The following is a 13,347-nucleotide window of genomic DNA, read 5'->3' as shown; positions in this document are numbered from 1 at the left end:
CCCAGCACCGGTAGCCTGCTCTCTCGTCTCGCATCTGGGTTTACAAGTGCACAAGTGAGTTTTGCTACAGGTTTATCGCAAAAGTTAAGGTGGGAAGATTTAAAGTTGCAGTGGCAGATTTGAGAGGTTGTAACTGCCGAATTGTGGTTGTACTGCGAAAGTGAATTAAAGCACAAAAGTAAATATGTAATACAACTTTGTGTCTATCGTTGTATTTATGTGAATGTCATTTTACACAACTTTGAATTCAAAGCACAGGTTTTTGATTATTGTCTGAGTGCAGATTGTAACATTCAACTTCAGATATTTATTTTACAAGTATTCACATCGTTGCTGTGAGTGTAAATTTCAACTTACGAATACAAATATTTATTGTACAAGTTCTCACATTCAAATCTACAAGGTTTCGGGTTTTGCAACCGATTTACTTTCATACATATGTAGGCTTTGTATAAGATAACAAACCTACAGTTTAAAGATAGCAATTACGAGGGCTTGCTGTTTTTATTTTGATCTCATAGTGTGTGTGTGTGTGTGTGTGCGGGCATGTTTGTGTGCTTGCGTTTACTGTGTGTGTGTGCTTGTGCGGAGAGTGGTTTTAATTAGAGTCCTGAGACTGCCACAACCTCCTCCACCTGTCAAATCTCCCTCTGGGAAGCTCTGTCCTTGAATTTCCTTTTTTCCTTTTTCTCGCTATTCTTCATCTCTCTCTCTCGCTATTCTTCATCTCTCTCTCTCTCTCTCTCTCTCTCTCTCTCTTCTCATGGTAGTGTGTTGGCGTAAGTTAGCAGCAAGTCTCATCTGCACAAAGATCAAACCTGTGGTGTTGTGGTGGGTGGAGCACAGAGCTGGGATTCTCATGATAAGACTGTTTAGAGTGTTTACTGCAAGAATGAGGTTCCACCCCTTTGGCTTTGACCATTCCTGTTCCTGTACTTGAGCTTCTTACAAAATTCAGCTTTCTGTATAAAGGGATAGTTCACCCAAAAATTTAAATTCTCTCATCATTTACTCACCCTCAGCCATCCCAGATGTGTATGACTTTCTTTCTTCTGCTGAACACAAATGAAGATGTGGCAAGGACTCTGAAGTTCCAAATATCACACAAAGGCATCCACCCAACTCCAGTGGTTTAATCCATGTCTTCTGAAGCCATCCAATCAGTCAGACCAAACAGACCAAAATATAAGGAAAATATGAGGACCTATAGAGCTGAGATATTCTTCTAAAAATCTTCATTTGCATTTTGCAGAGGAAAAAAAGTCATACATATCTGGGATGTCATGAGGTTGAGTAAATGATATGAGATTTTTTATTTTTGGGTGAACTATACCCTTTAAGAAGGGCAATAGTCGGATTCCGGACGTAAAAATTCTATTGAAATCATGTTTGGTAGTGGAATTCCTGGTGAAGAACTACATTACCCATAAATCCTGAAGAGAAATACTCTACCAATCAGAGAATCGCGGCCAACAAACCCCACCAAACAAGCGACCACCCACTCGCATGATGCACTGCGAATGTCACAATCGAATCACTACACTCTCAAACTACTAATATGTTCATTATATTATTCTAAATAAAATATTTGAATATTTTGCAATAAAATGCAAATATAATTTCTATACTTATAATACTATGCTTCAAATCAGAGTTTGTAATGCTGTAATGAGCTGGTTGGTTTGGATCATTGCTTATAACTCTTTTATTAAGGATTTTATGAAATCCCTATGGAAGAAATTAATGGGAAAAATACTTCCGTAACCAAGACTGGCTAAAATGTGGGTGGGCACTCTAATGTGTTTGTACTTTACTGTGTTGTTTTGCTCTTTAGGGTTAGTTTTTCTCTCTAGCCATCATTAGGACAATCTCCCTTGATGAGGCATATCTACACCACAGCTATTGTCTGGCCCCTGTAACCCCTAGTGTGTGGTTTGACGCCTAGTGTATTTAGACTCTAAACTTTAGAGACAAACACACACATACACGGGCGAGTGCGCGCACACACAGAGGGCCCAGCTGAAGCATTAGTGACAATTGTTTTGTGTATCCTGAGGGAATTCATGATCTCAGATGTGATGTGCAGGGTGGTCATGCCCTATCATTCAGCAGAGCAAGACATTTCTCTCTCTCTCTCTCTCTCTCTCTCTCTCTCTCTCTCTTTGTTTTTTTATTTTTATTTTTAAACAAATTATTGATAGGCAGGCTCACACGGAATCTGTACGCACAGAATTCTGTATTCCAGACATCCTCCCACCCCTTGCGTGTTCATTTATTAAATATTTTGGCTAATTAGAAAATATTTTTAACTACTAAGAAGAGTGTAGTGCTCTCAATACCTTTTGCCGTATTTAAATCCATTCTGCAGATATTCCCCTTAAAATCAGCACAGAAAATGCACAGTTCTTACCCAATGATGTTTTCTTCTCTTTAATCCACCATATTTTCTACTAGACACCCAGCACACTCTCCTAAGCATCTTCATACATCTTACAGAGTGTCTGTGTACAAGTGTGCCAAGTTAATAACTCAAATGAATCGTTTTGAGACACGTTACTCATCACTACCTACTGTAGTGTTTCCTGGCGAAACCTGATGACCTAATGGGCCTGTTGGGAAATGGAGTAATCTAAATGGAAGAAATTATTTTATTCAGAAATTAATGCTGGGAAATGAAAAAATCTATTTTTGGCCAGTGGGAAAATCCGGTTAGCAGGTTTTTGTCATTTCTCCCATATATTATATAGTTTTCAATAATGCTCTGCATTGTAATGATAACACTATGTAACACAATTTTTGTTCCTGAGAAGTAAGTGTTATTTCCTAATTGCTTATGCCTCAAAAGTATAGAAAATGGCTATTATTCCCCACAAACATTGCTTTTGTGACCAGGACAGTGATATTTTGAAATTTACCTATTTCCAATGAGGAGAAGGGTGAATTTTTGTCTTTTCATTCACATAAAGTCAGAAAATAACAACATATGAATCCAAAATCCTTCTTTATCTGTGGTCCGACGAAGACACCGGCTTTGACCTTTGCCTCATACAACTTAGGGAAGAAGTTTTGAAGGTACTTGAAGGCTGCCGACTCCTTATCTAGAGCTCTGACAAATTGTTTCATAAGGCCCAATTTGATGTGCAGCGGTGGCATCAGCACTTTCCGGGGGTCCACCAGTGGCTCCCACTTGACGTTGTTCCTCCCCACAGAGAACTCGGTCCACTGTGGCCAGTCCCGCCTGTGGTAATGTGCCTTGGTGTCCCTGCTGTCCCAAAGGCAAAGATAGCAGGGAAACTTGTTAAAACCGCCTTGGAGACCCATTAGGACTGCCACCATTTTAAAGTCTCCTATGACCTCCCAGCCGTACTCATCATACTTCAAGGCGTCCAGCAAGGTTTTGATGTTGTTGTAATCCTCTTTGAGGTGCACCGAGTGAGCCAGGGGAAGAGACGGGTTACCATTATGGACCAGCACAGGTTACCATTATGGACCAGCACGGCTTTGAATAAATACATGTTAATTTAGATTCATATGTTGTTGTTTTTTTCTGACTTTATGTGAACGAAAAGACACACATTCGCCCATTTTCTCATTGGAAATACGTAAATTTCAAAATATCACTGTCCTGGTCACAAAAGCAAAGTTTGTGGGGAATAATATCCATTTTCTATACTTCTGAGGCATAAGCAATTAGGAAATAACACTTACTACCCAGGAACAAAAAACACAGTGTATTCCTGACTTGGCTCAGAATATTAGTATTTAGGTGCGTTGTGAACAGCATGTCAAATATTGTCTGTCCTTTGTCTTCCTGTGTTGGTACAGACTGTGTAGGGTTTTTTTTTTATATCAAAAGCAGCCTCACAGAAGTCCATTTATTTTGATCTCTTTATCTCTTTTCATCAGGCATTTTAACCTGCGGATGAAGAGAGACACTTCTCTGTTCTCCCCTGATCTAAAGGTGGAAGTTTCAGGAGAAGAGATCCCCTACGACACCTCTCACATTTACACTGGAGAAATTTACGGTGAGCACAGCAACTGTCCAGCACTCAAACACACTTGTACACTCTGAATGGTTGCCACAGAAACATGACCTCCATTCAGTGTATTTTTTGCAGGTTTTGTAAAAGTCTTTGTAGAGTAATGTGAAGAGTGTAGACATGTACATCAGAGTCAGAAATGAATGGGTGTCTGGGGCATTGAAAGTGGAAAAAATGCCTCAGAATTAAAAAATGTTGGAGCATTTTTAAAATCCTTCAAAAATGTTCTAATACAAGGAGGAGTTGGTATCACCCATATCAGCCAGTTGCTGTAGGGGAGACCACAAAAATTAGTGGGTAGTGCCGTAATTGAATCCTATGTTGCAAAACTTCTGTGACTTGTCTTCTGTGACTTTGAGCAAAGCTCTTTCTAAAATTAATATATCATGGCATACATGCAGACTAGCTGCCATGAAGAAAGTGTACGAAGTTATAGGCAGTTTCCACACAAAAGTCGCTTATTTTGCAGAGCACTAATGCATCTCCTCCATCGACTTACATTCAAACAGAACAACCTCTGGTCTTCCTGTTAGGCATTACGTGTTTTTGAGCTAGGCTTCCCCTGGAGGAGGGTCTCTGCTGTAGCTGTCAGATTACTTCTGCATTTGATGTTTCTGAGGCAGGTGTTATTGAATACAGTGCTAACATTGAGTTGAATTTGATTAAAAAAAAACAAAAAAAAACAAACAAACCCCCACTTCTGGTATTGAAATAATGTTTTTAGGCAGTGTGCCACTGAAGCTGACTGATGATAGATACAAATTTGTGAGATCTGAGCAATTACAAATACATTTAGAATGAAGAACAGGCTCTCTTCTGACAGTAGAAAACTACCTTCCTTTGTCTCTTCTCTTCTTATTCACTTGGACCATCTCCCCCGAAACTACAGACATGTTCTTACAGTCTCGGAATTGCTCTGAATGGATTCATGTAATTTCCTGCTCACCACAGGATCTTTTATAGTAAGTGGTATTGTCAGGAGATGTTCATGTCAGCTGTTGATATGAGTGAGTGCAGGACTTGTAGTGACATTGGTTTAAGATTTCTGACATGGTGCACAGCTACTCCAGCCATTTATTTTCCCTTTTTTGTCACCTGAAATAAAATCACTTTATTAGGGTTATAGCTAATGATTATTTTTGCTTATTATTAATGATCTGTTTTTACTATGCAATGGCGTTTTAGTACAAAAAAAATGTAAGAATTTGAGAATAAAGTCATAATATTTTGAGAATGAAGTAAAAATTACGAGAATAAAGTCGTAGCATCATGAGAATAAAATCGTAATACTTTGAGAATAAGTCGTAAGAAAGAAACATCAAAGTAATGTGGTGGACAACAGCAAAGTGGAGCGTCTGGGTCTTTGGAGACAGTAAACACCACTAAGAAGGGAGATAAAACTGGATGTACAACTTTGTTGTCAAGTTAGCCAAACTTAAATTGTTGGGAAATTTTTGTGAGCTCTCTGTTCACGAATGAGGTGTGCATTAGTACAGGAGTTTTCAACCTGTGGGCACCTGTGAGGCGAGAGATGCTTACACAAGTGAAGCAAAAAATAACTGGAACTGCTGTGAATTATGTAGGTCCATTTCAAGACATTGTATGTTGTAACATCCCCTCAGTTATAGTATTGATTTGAGAACAAAAAAAAGCAGACCAAGCATCACCCACACCGAGCGGGACTGCGTGAATATCTGTCTGGTTCTTTCTCCTGAATAAACTAAATTTTCCACATAACCGTTGCAGTGTCCGTATACTAATAATAAATCCATGCTGATGTGCCAAAAGACCAAGGATTTGTTTTTTTGCTAAATCTTATCCTAAAGTAAGATTTAACTAAATCCACTACGTCCATTTCTTGCATTAATGAAGCTGCCGGTTCATCATCTGTTCTATCATTGTGATAATGGCATGCTGTTTAATATTGTGAAGTATTTCTACTTTATTCTTGCTATATATTACTTTATTGTCATAATGCAACAACTTTATTCTTGTAATTTTGACTTTATTCTCAAAATATTATGACTTTAAACTCATAATTCTATGACTTTATGCTTGAAAGTTTGACTTTATTCTCATAAAAGGCATGTTATGAGACTATTCTCAAAACATTTTGACTTTTTGACTCATTATACTAATACTACTTTAAACAAGGCACTAAAATACCGTCGTATTATTAAAATGTGTGTTTTTTTGTTTTTTTAAACAGAAATGATAAAAGGTGTAAGGACTTCGATTTACTGTACTGAATTCGCAATTCAATACTCTCACTTTAAACACAGCCTGAATCATGAAAGTTAAGTTGAAATTTTTTTATTATTATTATTATTATTACTTTTTGGACATAAGCTATGTGAAACAGTTTCTTTTCTTGTAAAACTCAACAAAAAGTACTGTTCATTAAAATGTAAAATGATCCATCGGGGATGGAGTGGAACTAAAATTCAGCTCAGCAGAGGGCAATGTTGACACCAGAATAGAAATATAAAAAATTCTGCCCAGCTTAAAAATACATAATTATTTTAGATACGTACTGTATACTTGTGCACTGTCACTGATTACATACATTTTAAGTATTTTAAATTAATGAAAGTTTTAAAAATTGTTTTGTCACTGATTACATGTTTCTAAACTATTCTTTTTTTCTTTCTTTCTTTTTTTTAAATACAATTTTAATGTTAGTATTTGCTTGTCCAGTAAAATAATATTTGCCATAGTATAAATTTACTGGTGAAATCAGACAGTGCATTTAGCATTATCAGGACTATAAAATATCAGGACCTTTAGCATGCATTATATTAAACATTATATATAGTTTAATACAGTACGATCATCTGTAAACGCAGTGCAGATTCAGTCTTGCGCTGAAAAGTCGCATCCGGGTGCTCAATGTAATACATGTGCTTACATGATGAGGGGAAACCATCTAAAACACTTAAAAAATGGTACACTTTGACCTCTGAGACATCAGTGTGACATCCATGAAAGCTGCACAATTGATTACATTAAAACTAAAATCGCAGAATGATGTTGTACAAGTTTAATCTAAGTCCATTGCGATCGGGTTGATTGACGTGGATGCGTGCTTGCATGCTCAGTTTAACAGAGGCTTGCTTGTGGTAAAGACAGATAGTTTTGCGAAATGGAAATATGCACCTGATTTTTAATTCATAACATGTATACATTATAAAACATAGAAAGTAGTAGCAAAATATAAGTTATGCACTGGAGACAATATCATACAGCACACGCACTCTTTTTTTTTTTTTCAAACGAGTTGTAATGCAACACATTTTCATTGGGCTGTAAAGTGATGTCACTGACTGAGTTTCTCCGTGCTCGCTGCACATATCTAACTAATCGATCAAATTAGTTGTCGATAATTTTCATTATTGATAATTATCGATTAGTTGTTGTAGCACTAGATTTTGTTTTATTCACAAATATCGTGAATTCATTGCTATGAATTTTGTTTTTCATATTTTTAAATAAGTTCTGACACCAGACTCATGACGTTTCTGGTCTCAGGCTTATTAATTTACAATAAATCATCTTTTGTTTTAAACCATACATTTATGCAGTTGTAATAATTATTGATGTGCGAGACTTGTTGATTAGTTGACTAAACGGTTCTGATGCTGTTAGTCGACATTGGAATTACTAGTCGGTTAATATTTCATTTACATTTGGCTTTATATTTTTACAGAGGCTGTATAATGTTACATATTTTAAATAGAATTAATAATACAAATATTATTTTAAAAAGAGGATATCTGGAGCAGATACAAAGTTTCATTTTACCTCAGGCTGCGTGTGGTTCTTCCCTCTCTCACTCGTGGTGCATGCTGGAAAATGTCTTCTCGCTAGACAAGCAAACTCAGCAAAGTAGTTATGAAATCACTTCGGTGGTGTGGGAATTAGATTTACAAACATTTGAAAGTCCCTATAGATGTTTTCACATTTGAGTCTTTAAATCTGTGCATGCTTGTACGTTATTCTTCCGCGGTGTAGGCTTTTACAAGCGCAGGATAGACGCCTCTGGTGAGTCAAGTCCCGTCTTTCACTGGACCATGTTGATGTGTTAATTTTGCTCATCAAAATATGTATGCTTTTGAGTAAGTAGCCTAGAAAATTACTGTTTTAGACCATGTATGCAATTTTTTTAATCTGCTGATTAAGAAGGCTATTTTCAACAAGGTGACTGACTGCTTAACGTGTTAAACTATCTTTTATTCTGTGTGCACGTCATGTTTAGAATACATTAGGTTTATTGTAGGCTATCACAGGCCTATGTTTCTATCCTAAAACTACTTTTTTTTTTTCTTACATCGTAACTGTTATTGGTTAACGTTCTTTACCAAACAGCTGTCATATTAGATCAATGGCTAATGCATGACTGCACGTCGTGAAATACCCGCAAATTTTCAGCGCATTTTTTTCTGTCTCTCGATTTGTCTTAATCTACCTGTTAATTATTTTCAACAATGTCCTGACTGTTTTAATATGTTAAGTAACTTTTACGTGGTGAATTCCGTTTAGAACAGGCTGGGTTGCTCCATTGGTCCTGCTCTATTCATTCAGTTGTTTTCAGTAAATATGCCTGTTAAATATTCGCTAATGTTGATTCAGTGAATGCGTATCATGTTCTATATTTAATATACAATGATCATAATGCAGTTGAGCACGTTGCAAATAAATGCCCCTTTTCAGTGGAATTTATCTTCAGATTTGGAATAGATTAAGTAATATAAATGGGTCGTGTAAACAGTTTGTTTTTTTTTTTACTGTTTTTTGAAGGTTGGTTTCTTTTAGACTAGTCGGCTTCAAAATGTCCATTTAAATGTCAGTGAAATTAGTCGTTCAGCATATCCATAGTAGCAATACTAACATTTGGACTTATTCATGAAGCATGAGCAGAACACATTTCTGTGTAAATCATACATAATTCCCATTTGTACATAAATTGTTGTATTCAATTATATTGGACTAATTATGTAATAATGGATTCATGAACAATGTACACAGATACACTCACCGGCCACTTTATTAGGCACACCTGTACATCTGTTTATTCATGCAATTATCTAATCAGCCAATCATGTGACAGCAGTGCAATGCATAAAATCATGCATATAAGGGTCAGGAGCTTCAGTTAATGTTCACATCAACCATCAGAATGGGGAAAATGTGATCTCAGTGATTTAGACCGTGGCATGATTGTTGGTGCCAGATGGGCTGGTTCGAGTATTCCTGTAACTGCTGATCTCCTGAGATTTTTATGTGCAACAGTCTCTAGAGTGTATTTTTTGACAAAAAAAACAAAACAAAACAAAACAATGAGCGGTAGTTCTATGGATGGAAATGCCTTTTTGATGAGGGAGGTCAACGGAAAATGGCCAGACTGGTTCAAGCTGACAGAAAGTCTACGATAACTCAGATAACCCCTCTGTACAATTGTAGTGAGCAGAATAGCATCTCAAAATGCACAACATGTCAAACTTTGAGGCGGATGGGCTACAACAACAGAAAACCACGTTGGGTTCCACTTCTGTAAGCCAAGAACAGAAAACTAAGGCTTGTCCTCCCCCAGTAACACCAGCATTTGATCTGTTTCTGCTGAACTGGAAAACTGTGGCATGAGGTTTGAGAGTTTGTCAAAATATTTCTCTCTCACCTCTGTAAATTTCTCAGAGTGAAGGAGACAGTGTGTCTCTGTCTCGACCTCACCAGTGTCACAGTGAACACAGACTCGTTCTTCCTTTGGAAGCCATGTTTGTCTGTGTCTGCCTTTTTCTATGGCCAGACTGTGATCACTGAGCCTGTATTTGCACATTAGCACTCAGTGTACTCTCTAATGGATAAACATCATTCAGTACTTGATCTTGTAAACTATAATATCCACCAAGAGTTTGAAGTAGGGTGGGATGGCACATATTTGGAATGGATACATTAAGAGTCTTTCTCTCATTAGTATTTCTTTTTTCTGCAATTTTTTTTTTTTCACTCACAACTAAATTTAATCTTTGCTCTGATCCTTATCAGAATATAGCTAGACTGATCAGATTCAGACCATTTACTTAAAAAGAATTGTGTGCCTATTTATGTAAAGGGTGAATTCAGGCAGGGGCGGGTTTATTCATTTTTTTATTTTCATGTGGTAACATTAGAATGTAATCTAAACTCTGTGTCCTGACAAGGGATTTTTTGACAAATTTTTCATAATTATCTGGCTGGATGTGTTATCAGTAATGTAACAAGATGTACACAACACATTGATTCATTCAGGTGCTTGCGACATAGCATTTGCATGGTTTTCATGGTGGTTAACACTGCCACTGAATTTTGGTAAATGTTTCCATATTTTGTCATTAAGATGAATGATTGAAAGTGGTCCAATTTATCTCAGTTCATCCTACAGCATGGCTGTTGCTTGTGCAAGTTCTTACCATTTTTAATGCTTTACCTCATCATGTTTCCTGTTATTTGAATCTGTGAGTGAGGGAGTAGGAGATAGCAGAAGGTCAGGGAGGGGAAAAGTATAGAAATGTTCCACAGGGTGAGAAAGTGTTTATCAGTTTCAGGAATGAGGAACTCAAGAGCTTTCAGAGCCTGTTCCTTTCTGGAGAGTGAAACTTGATTGCAAAGTCTTCCTCAGAGCCTGAGAAACAGCCATGATACACACCGTAACTTTTAGTTTTTAGCCAACTCACAGCCCTTTTGACTTTTATAGCAGCTGAAGTGGTTTTATCACATTGTTTCTAATCGAGCATGTTTGAATGTTCATGAAACATTACAAGCATCTCATTCATTGTTCTCTCAGTCCCTGTTTACACCTAGTACTAGACCTGTCTTAGCTGATGTGATCACAAGTGGTCAGGCAAGACACCGCCGTTTACACTTCATAGCTTAGATGCGTCTCCTGTGACTTGTGTTAGAATTTTGAGGTGAGGGTCTCTGATTTCATGACTCTATACAAAATGTCAGTGTGTAAGTGCATGATGATAAAGACAAAGACACAAAAACTCACCATGCTTTGTCTCTCAGATACAATTCAATTTTAATCAAAGAACAAACACTGACTTCAAATAGAATAAGTTCTTTTAGTGGAGTACCTGTATTAACTGAGCTTCAGATGTGTTTTTTTTTTTACTCATCTGTGTCACTGCATGTTGATAACAGGCACACTGAAGAAGTTCTGGTAAGTCTTGTGCATGCATGTATGCAATTTTTTCTTCTTCACATTTTCTGATTAGATGGTTATTTCCTTTTAAAGCCGCATGTAGCTGGCAAAGTTTTAAGCTCTTAAGGTAACTTTTTTTGTTTGTTTGTTTATTACTTACCTGTATGTGGTTTCAGTGATAGGATCACAAGACGTTTTGTGCACTTTTTTTAATGGTGTTCACTTTAGAACATCAGATCACTCAAAACTCATCGAATACAGAGGTCTAAATGGGGTCTGATTTGTTGAAAGACAAATTCAAACACGTGCAACAATGTTTTCCTTAAGAGTTTTTGAAAGACTAATGGCCAGGACAAAAGATAACAAACATCAGCTCCTTTTGATGGTCTTTTTTTGTCAGCTCATTCCTGTGACCTTTTATGGCACTTTTCCACTGCACGTTACGGTTTGACTCGACTCTGCTCACTTTACTTTTCTGAGCTTGCTTTTCCACTGCAGTTTAGTCCAGCCTCAACGTAGGTGGGATTATAGGCTGATCGTCATAGTTGCGCCGCCTCTTCTGCCGTAGAGCTACTAACGTACTCCTCGTCTACTAACGAGAGGAACGTCTGGCGTGGTTTTGTGCACAGCCATTTCTTTTTTACAATTCGAAAGTCACGTGAACAAATGATACTGCTATCGCTGTTGCTAAATTTAAAACTAGCGGGTTGATGTCCCATGTCGCAAATCCAGTGACGCTGGTAGTGACGATTCTCTCTGATCAATCTTTGATCTGCAGGGTTTTGACATCACATTTAGTATCGGCTCGGCTCACTTGGAACCTCGACCAGGTACCAGGTACTATCCACAGTGGAAAACCCCCAAAAAGTGAGCAGAGTCGAGTCGAGCTGTACCGTGCAGTGGAAAAGCCCCGTTAGTGTGCATGTTTGCACATGTAGAGCTTGCCGGTTTATTTGTGAATAACTGAACCAAAATTTTCAAGGATGTGCTGTCAGTATAGGAAGCTCCACTATTTGTTTTTTGTCCAGTTCACAATCACTGTACCTCCATGGTGGATTGATCTTCCCAACTCTGACCCAACAACAAAGTCTCTTGTTACCTTGAAGAAATGTGTGAAGACGTATCTCTTCCATGGGCACTTGACTTACAACAGTTAATGCACTCAAAACTATTCTTTCACTGCCTTTCCACTGTCCTTTTCTTCTCTGTTGTGTCTTTTTGATCAGTTTTAGAACTTTGTATTGCAGCACAATTTATTCAGACATTTACTGCCTCTTCAGAATTAATCACTTTTGTTGTTGTATTCCTCTTTTGTTGCTTTAGGTAAAAGTGTCTGCTAATTTTCTAAATGAATGAATTTACATGTTAATGTCAACTGCCCACTGGTACAACTCTAGATGAAGTCCATGATGAAACGGAAAGGATTAGCAGAATAACACTTGTAGATGAAAAGCAGGTCTCCTTTGATTGTCAGAGACACGAGTTACAGAGCTCATTAACATTCAAAAGGTCATCTTAGACATTTGTGAAAGAATGAATTACTGGATCATAAAGTATGGAAGTGATTCAGAGAGCAGCGCCTCTTTATACATTATGCATGTCATTGTTCATGGCATGCATTCTGTCTGCCTGCATAAAGAGAGTGCTGATTCTGTCTAGAATGACTTTGCAATTGCCTTTCCTTGTCAGTGTGTCTTTAACCTTTGGTTTGTGTTTGTCTTTCAGGTGAGAAGGGCACTCTGACCCATGGCTCTATCGTGGATGGGAAGTTTGAGGGTTTTATTAAGAGTCATCATGGCATGTACTATGTAGAGCCCTCAGAGAGGTACCTCAAAGACCAGAATGTACCCTACCACTCAGTCATCTACCATGAGGATGACATCGGTGAGCTAATATTAGCACATTTGTGTACATGTGACCTAGATCATATCCTGTAATCAGCTCTTATTTGATATGCCATATGTTGTATAGAGTGCTCAGATTCTAGGTCATGCTATAGATTCAAAATATAATAAGCAAGCAAACTCATTTTACATTATTAATCGAAAAGACTTGTCACACTGATTGATGTTTATGAACTCAACCATTTTCTAATGGTAAAGCTAACCAATTGTTCAGGCAGCTTTA

The 13,347-nt window shown here is 37.5% G+C and overlaps 1 protein-coding gene across 2 annotated transcripts in view; it reads left to right on the top strand.

Annotated features, from left to right (window-relative positions):
* LOC127447476 (disintegrin and metalloproteinase domain-containing protein 10-like) overlaps positions 1–13,347 on the top strand; it is a 106,441-nt gene that overhangs the window by 53,743 nt on the left and 39,351 nt on the right. For both annotated transcript variants that reach the window (XM_051709504.1, XM_051709419.1), the window contains exons 3-4: positions 3,907–4,025; positions 12,946–13,104. In XM_051709504.1, the coding sequence (XP_051565464.1) occupies positions 3,907–4,025; positions 12,946–13,104 (278 nt within the window). The remainder of the gene's footprint in view (positions 1–3,906; positions 4,026–12,945; positions 13,105–13,347) is intronic.

This window comes from Myxocyprinus asiaticus, chromosome 1 (assembly GCF_019703515.2).
Source record: "Myxocyprinus asiaticus isolate MX2 ecotype Aquarium Trade chromosome 1, UBuf_Myxa_2, whole genome shotgun sequence".
In the NCBI taxonomy this organism is placed as follows: domain Eukaryota; kingdom Metazoa; phylum Chordata; class Actinopteri; order Cypriniformes; family Catostomidae; genus Myxocyprinus; species Myxocyprinus asiaticus.
This window is presented reverse-complemented; position numbering and strand designations above follow the sequence as displayed.